Source organism: Morone saxatilis, unplaced genomic scaffold (assembly GCF_004916995.1).
Source record: "Morone saxatilis isolate NCDOM2014 unplaced genomic scaffold, NCSU_SB_2.0 Contig20, whole genome shotgun sequence".
Classification (NCBI taxonomy): domain Eukaryota; kingdom Metazoa; phylum Chordata; class Actinopteri; family Moronidae; genus Morone; species Morone saxatilis.
The window spans coordinates 11,942,681-11,950,592 of NW_023339763.1; the positions used below are offsets into that span (position 1 = coordinate 11,942,681).

The 7,912-nt window shown below is 42.7% G+C and overlaps 2 protein-coding genes across 2 annotated transcripts in view; one reads left to right on the forward strand and one right to left on the reverse strand.

Annotated features, from left to right (window-relative positions):
• Window positions 1-2,615: 2,615 nt before the first annotated feature.
• zar1l (zygote arrest 1-like) lies at window positions 2,616-4,861 on the reverse strand. The gene is made up of 4 exons (XM_035666940.1): window positions 4,243-4,861; window positions 3,394-3,486; window positions 3,231-3,305; window positions 2,616-3,034 (listed from the first exon to the last, which is right to left on the reverse strand). The coding sequence occupies exons 1-4, from the start codon at window positions 4,813-4,815 to the stop codon at window positions 2,891-2,893; spliced, it is 885 nt and encodes a 294-aa protein (XP_035522833.1). The 5' UTR covers window positions 4,816-4,861; the 3' UTR covers window positions 2,616-2,890.
• Window positions 4,862-6,569: 1,708 nt separating this feature from the next.
• pds5b (PDS5 cohesin associated factor B) overlaps window positions 6,570-7,912 on the forward strand; it is a 26,991-nt gene continuing 25,648 nt past the window's right edge. The window contains exon 1 of the mRNA XM_035666630.1: window positions 6,570-6,660. The gene's annotated coding sequence lies outside the window, so the exon portion shown is untranslated. The remainder of the gene's footprint in view (window positions 6,661-7,912) is intronic.

The following is a 7,912-nucleotide window of genomic DNA, read 5'->3' on the forward strand; positions in this document are numbered from 1 at the left end:
TAAAAGACCCGCCGGGGATCGTTGTGGGCTGCTCTATGCGCTGTATGCTCCAAACAGACCAGATTTTACGACGGCCGCGCCACAAGAGCTCCAAAGATGAGCTTCTCCATGAGACAGCGTCGAAGCCGTTTGTTGAACTTAGGTCCGTGATGCAGGAGAAATTCAAATCCATTCTCGTTTTATACGACCTTTCTTGCTCATGCCGAGGCAGCGTTAGCAACCCAGTAGTCGCTTCTGGCACTGCGAGACCACACAGCAGGCACAGGAGTGTAAGTGGCGCGCGGGTCGTATACTCATGTCTTCGCACATCTAAGCACGCTTCACTGTCGCGCTCCAGGAACCCACTTGAGCTCGCACGACCTGCACGACACAACGCATCGCCCTTATTCCCCCTCTGGGCTCAGCATGCACCCATTTCCCCCGGTTCTCCATAAGAAGCACTTCAAAGCCCTTCGCCAGTTGTGACACCCGGGCCATAGCACAGGGTTCTGGTAACCGCCATGGCCTGGACCCCATCTTCATCTCTTCTTCTTCTCCTCCCCCTCCCTGTCCCACCAGCCCAGGAGAGGCTGCGGCATGGGGTTGTTGTTGCTCCCTCGGTGGTGCCGCTACGCCCTTATCTCGCTACCTGGGGAAGGTGGGGCACGCTGCCCTGCCCCTATTGAAAGCAGGCGGGCTCCTGAATGCTGAACCGTCAGACGTCCAGACGTGAGACATAAACTTACAATACCAGAGGACCTAAAGAGTTTAGACGTCTATGAATCCAAATCTCTGAAACCAACTACTCCTGAGCAGAGCTTTGAGTCTGAAATGACGACATACTTGCAGATTTTACACTTTAAGAATCATGTCCCAGACATAACGGGATGTATCACTCAACCCGCTAGATAATACAGATTGCTGCCTGCTGATAAAGATGACTTGATGTGATTCAATCCGAGCGCTAGCTTTGCTCTACAGCTACGTGCTGTCAAATCGATGCGCTCCTGGTTTTACGTCCTGCTTGACGGTCGTCATTTAGCACCGAATCTGTTCTGCACCTGAGGACCTGTGAAGGCTCCTAGCTTGGATCTCAGACTTGCTTCCCAGAGGAACTTGACACCTGATGGAACTCGACTGACTGCTGCCTCCTTCAGGAAGGAACCAGAGACTGTAAACTACCTATAACACTACGTAACATCACTGGTAGATTTTTTGCTATTGCACTAAGTGGAGTTTTGGTATTAGCTTTTTTTTTATGTTTTAGAAAGGAGGTTATTTTACTGTTTGTTTTGTTGTACTGTGAGAGAAAAGACTGTCACTTTTACTGAGAAGGAAAACCCAAAAGCTGGATTAGATTTTCTCTCCTGTTGTGTCTACTACTACTTCGAGGAAATTGTGCAATGCATGACCCAGTTGAATGCTTTCTACTGTACTAGTGTCCTTTCTTTGCTCCCTAAAAGTCTGACCTCTCCAGACTGACTGAAAGACTGATCGACAAAGAGCGGATGCCGAATCTTCAAGCGTAACTCCTCATGCTGCCCTTGCTCTGTTTATATTCTGTATCAGTGAACCCGCTCGTCTCCTGACTACTGTTGTAAACATTGGTAGACTAATCATGCCATTATTGTGCACTCCTCTGTGGCTAGTGGTAGCATAATTAGTGAGTGGACACTGTATATTTCTCACTGTCCTACACTGAAACACGTTGACCTTATGTGTTCACACGTCATGAGGATGGTGCATGTATACACTCAAATATTTTTGTCTGTCTGTATACAGTTTGTAGTTATGGGCACACAACCATTGTAGCATATGTTTGTGTGTGTGTGTGTGTGGTATGTAGTTACCTTACACGTAAGGGAAATGCTGACATTCAGCACTCATTGTTGATGTTCAAAACAAAACCTGTGCTACTACTGAAGTCGAACACTTACTGTCGTCAGCCCTTTTTTGTGACTCCTTCGTTTACCCCTCTAGAGGTTATTTACTGTACAAATATCTTTTTCCTATTTATATCTGATCAGCTATAAATCAACACTCATTCGACTTAGGTTTTATATTGATGTTCCTTCTCTCAAATCGAACTGCCATGCATGCATCTTCTGTGTACTGTATGGAGTGTTTGAAATATTTATTTACAAAATCATATTTTATCTGAAAGATATGTTTGTATGAGGTACAAAAGGGAGCTTTAAGCTCATGCGGGTATGATTTTTTTTCCTACGTGTGGGAGGACGTGTGTGTGCATGCCAAACAAGAAATTGCACATTTTTAAAGCTTTTTAGATGAAGACCGTAGTTGTTTTTTTTCCACTTTGTAAATACTTTTACAGCCTTTGTGATGTTGTTTTGAGTTGATGCTCTGTACAAGTTGGTGTCAAAGTAAAAGACATGAAAATTATTCCTTGGCTATTCATTTTGTTTTTCAACCCATCTAACTACAAGTCCTGTGTTTAGCCTTTGCACCAACCTACCTTTTATTAACACTACTGTACCAAACTATTTTGTTGGTATCCATTTTCTTGCTTAGGATAAACTAATGTCTGGCATAGCTCTAAAAGATTGTGCCAAAATCTAAAGATCAAGGTTTTAAATGAAAGAGTGCAAATTCAACATAATCTAAAAGAATGTATCAACTTTTGAAATTCAATAGTTTATTTTTACCAAAACAATTTTCATAGTTAAGCACCAGGACTCATGAAGGGACACAAATGACAGCCTTTGAGGGAAGTTGCTTCAAATAAAACAACCAAAGCAGAGATTAATCTACTCGCTGGCAGGAGAATAAATTAATCTCTTCAAGTCCGTTACTGGAGGCAACTTCCATTTGTGACATGTACAGATACTACACATCTGCCAAGTGCCATCAGATCTACATGAGGAATGGGTGATTCCAGATCAGAGGCAGCTCAGACAATGTATTTGAAGCTGTAGGTGGCGTCACAGGACAGCCTCATGCCTTTGCAGCGACAACACAGGTCCTGGCGGTGAGGCCTCTTCATGTTAATGTGCCTCAGCTTCTTCTCACAGCTGCAGCAAGTCTGAGAGCAACCCTGCCACAGAAGGGAGGAGATGTAAATAGAAGAAGCAAGATTAAAAAAAAGCAAGCAGTCAGAGGATGCTAAAATATTCTCCAAGCACATATGGCTATAAATGTTGGTACACGAACCACATTGAGAGTTCAATACCAAACCCAATTAATAAAATATCGTGCTACATTTCCTCTTGTAGCAAGACAAGTAAATGTACCTTGCAGAGGATGGACTCCACTCTGTAGGGGTTAAACCCCACCTGACACTTCCGGCAGAGCTGCTTGTAGTACACCTGACAAGATTAAAGAATATTCTGAATTCTTATTATGAATGCACATTTTGCCAAACGTAGATTGCAGCATAAACAACAGAGCACTTACTTTACTGGTTCCAGAGATGCACCACACATAAGCACTCTCCCACCGGATGTTGCACTTTTTGCAGTGGAAAAAGCCATACCTCTGCTCCAGGAACTAAAATAAAAACAGACATTTTTAGTTTTTTTAAAAGACATTTATAGCTACCTATAATATACTATATTCTATCCATTCATTTATGGTACTGCTGTTATTTTTATTCTTCTGTGTATTCAATCTTAGCTTATTTTAATCCATTTATTTTAACCATAAATCCTGTTTCTTTTGCATCTTGTATTTTCCATATCCATTTTTTTTTTATCTTATTCAAAGCAGTTTGAATTGCCTTGTTGTTGAAAGGTGCCATAATAAGAAACCTCCCTTATCTTGTGCTAAAAATAAGGAAAATACATTCAGAAATGGAAAAAAAAAAAAAAATGCACCACTAAAGCGCAATATGAACAAACATGATAATGGCCTTAAGGTGGGTCTACCTGATGTTGAAGCCCTGCGTCAGATCGAATTTGAATACTTTCATTATTTCAGTTTTGTGCTTCTATGCTGCAAATTTCCAAGTTAATGCATTTAAATCAAATTATTAGCATTTCTAGGCCTCTGTAGTATTACAGTGTATGCCATGCACAGAGTTGGGAGAAAGGGGGACATGATAGGGGGCCAGCAGCTCATTTTTTCTCCCCCTAGCAAGTTAATCCATACCATAAAGATTCACTAAAGACCGAAATCCCACCGAATACTGAGACTTTACTCTTAATAATTATCCTAATTGAATAATAAAATGAACAATCACAGTGGAAATGTGTGAATCCAGTGAGAGTTTATTCTCTTCAGGGGTGTCCTGACACAGAAACCCACCTGGAAGTTTGACCCCTTTGAAGACCGGTGAAAGGTCGCCTTGACGTCCCCCTCTGTGTCCTCAGCATCCTTGTCGGACTCGGCTTGCTCGACGCCCTCAGCCTCTCCTTCACTTTCCCCCTCTTCGTCGCAGAGCTTCCTCAGGTGGATCCTGCGGTCAAACACCGGCGAGTAGATGGAAACGGGCCGCAGGAAGCGCAGGGTGCTCACCGGCGGTGTGTGGCACGGCGCCTTCCACTCCTGCTTCAACAGATCCGGACTCTTCGGGCTCTTCGGGCTCTCCGGGGACTCATGCTGGTCGCCCTCCGAGCAGAACAGCGTCTTGGGACCCAGCGAGCACTGGACCATTTTATCCACTTTGGCGTTCACTTGCACGCCGCACTCTTTGGTGTTTGCCTTCTTGAGTGGAGGGGCTAAACTGGGGTTGACCTGAGATATGATGGCCTTGCAGAGCTCCAGGTAGTTGAGGCCCTGGGGGGTGATGAAGCGGCCCTCTCTCTTACCCCAACTGCCGTCCTGAGCTGGGAGAGCGCAGACATTGTACTGTGGAAAGGTGGACAGGAACCCCTCCATCCTGGAGCCATGAAACCGGTCTAAATTCTTCCTGCTGGGATTTAACCAGTCCTCGCTGCACTAATTGGATGATTGAGAACAGGGCGTGCAGGCTCTGATTGAGCTGCCACAGGAATATTTAGCATTCAGGTTTTAAAGATGCATGTAATATTGTGTTCACGTAGAGTCAACCATGCACACAGGTACACAAACAATCTCAGGAATATTACACAGTCGGAGGAATAATTCTACATTTTGTGAGGCTTCTTAAAAAGTTTAAAATGTTCATTTAGTGTTAAGATTTAATAATAACTGCATTTCCTATATACTGTAATTTCAAATAATTAGATTTAATTCAAATTATTTTATTCTGATGTTCACTGTTGAGGTCTGGGTTATTTAAATGCAATGTTTGTTGGTTATATTTTAATCCCCAGCCTGACATAATGTTAAATTCACTGATATCCAAGCTTTCATTCAGCAGCAAAAGTCCACTGTTAAAAACTGAGGCAATGTGCCCATTAATCTGTAGGTTTGTACAAAATGTTCTTTCAAGTTAACCTTTTTAACCTTTTACTCTGGGGTTGGGCTAAATGTGAATGTATTTTCTGCAGCATGGGGCTTTATTCAAAGAGTGCACATCTGAAACATTATATTGGAGCTCCCCCTGTAGCTCATAGTGGCCAGAGACCCATCACAGAAAGCTACGGCAAGCAGCTGCTCTTTAAGGACAGATATTCCTTTCAGATTGATGTTCTGTGAACCAGCATGGCAAGACCTTTGTAGTACTTTTAAACCATGTGGATTGTTCAGGAAATCAGCAATTAGCTCCACGAAAGGACAAGTGTAACCAAAGTTAAAGCACCTGTAATGTAAATAAGGAACAGATGTCCTTGCATGGAGAAGTATCATATAAATGAATTTAGCAGGACAAAGAAAGGGGAAAATGAATGACTTTATAGTAGCCTAAAATGTATTTGAGAAATAGGGCACATGAATAGATGCACACTGACATGATAAAATATGAATAGCACTGTTGAGAAGCAGCTAAATGGATTGCACAGATACATAAATGTCACCCTAATGAGAACATTGTGTTTACTGCGACCCTGTCTCATTCATGAGATCATCTTCACACACAATCAAACACAGTCTGTTGGTGCGTTCATGTGCTGTCAGGATACTGGGGTTCAATTTATAGTGAAAAAACAGAAGCCAATTCAGTGTGGCACATTGTGATGCAAAATGTGCTTGTTTGGCATTTTCTGTAAACAGTAGCATGTCCCTATTTACTTGCTTCATGCACATTTTTACACAAATAATTCAAACATGAATTAAACAGAAACATGAAAGATTTTCTGCTCCCATTTTTCCAGCACAATAATCTGTCAGTAAGGCAACTAATATTTTATTAGGCTTTTTTTATTTAAAGATATCAAACGGGTAATAGGTTACAATACAATTAGGCCTATTAATACATTCTGAGTGAATAATCTTGTGTAAACAAACCCAGCTTTACAATATAAATGTATCCATTCTCTTTCATATATTTTAAATGCAAATATTATCAGTGTTAGTATAATATTTTCAGAGAAAACAACCTAATACGCTACAGCTACTGTCCACTAAGTAAACACCGTGTTTGGACATTCAATAACCTTCTAAAAAAAAAAAAAAAAGTACAATCCGAGCACAATGTGAAGGAGCAGCAGACCTCCATAGACTCGCCCTATAGGTGGCGCTACACACCCAGTGATGGTTTGTACCCATGGGCACTGAATCCATACATATTGGCGCCATTTTGGAGCTAGGAGGGGGAAGAGAGCTGCAGAGGAGGACACGATTGATCACAATTCACCGTATCAGGTAAGAAAATGCACAAAAAAGCAAATCCTTTCGATCGAAACGCAGCAATATTTCGCAGGCGCTGCTGTGGGAACCGACGTGTAGCCCAGGATGGACCCGCGGAGGAGCCAGGTTTCCAGCGTTTAATAGCCGGAGCGCAGCCCGCCTTGCTCGCCTCTGTTCTCGGCTGCCGTGTCCGACTCACAGCGCTGGTTGACCTGGTCCTGCGGCGCAAAACGGTTAGCTGCTGAAACACTAGCACACAGGCTCGGCTCCACGTCCCAGCAACCAGAGCTAATAATAACTCCACTTGGTTGTAAGAGCGGGGTCCGGGGTATTGGTGACGATATAACGGGAGTTAGCCGGGTGTTTTGTTCAGTGTAACGTTGCTGCCCGCCCGCCCTCTGTCACTGAGATTGCTGCTGCTAACGTTAGCTCGCTTACGTTAGCCACCGTGGCTGCTAGCGGGATGTGCATACCAGCTAACTAGATTAGCCGCGGTCAACGTTACAGCAACAAGGCAGTCTGGCTGTACACGGTCCCTTGGCCTTGACATGCTGTTTGTACCATAACAAAAAAAAACACACAGTGCTGTTCGTGGAAATGCGCCGCTTTCTTTCCACTAACTTAACCTTAACTCACATGAGCTTAAATGTGAGAATTGTTTTAAAATCCAGCGCTGATAGTAATCGCCTGGTAATGTATTTTCGCCCCGACTCTCGTTATTATGAGTATTTGTAACGTCACCAGGCGCACTGCTCTTTTTTAAATTATTATTATTAATGATGAGACGTCTCGCAGTGTAAATGGTGTATTTAGTGGTTGATCGTTTGCAGACTCGATGAATTAACCAGCTATTAGAGGAATGTTGTACTTTTATTAATGAGCACAGCTGGTTTTGCTGCACACGCATTGTTACTATTAAACCAACAAAGGAGTAGCGGTCACAGGCACTTAGATGTTCATAAAATTGGACACTGCCTGTTATTTTATAAAGTGTGGCCGGTCACCTCCAGAGTGCTGCAGTGCTTTTGTTTTGACAGCTATCAGCCTGGGATTATTGAGTCGTGTCACTATCAACACTGCAGATTGGCTCTGAAATATCAGATTTTGTTGCATGTAATGAGGATTTAGGTTATTAGAAAGTTGCTTCAGTGCGTTGCTAGACGACTTTGTTGGAATTGAATGTATTGATTTTATGGTAGCATTGCCAAATAAAATTCTTAAGCCTGCACACACATTTACTTGTTTACTATGTTTTTTTTTTTTTTTT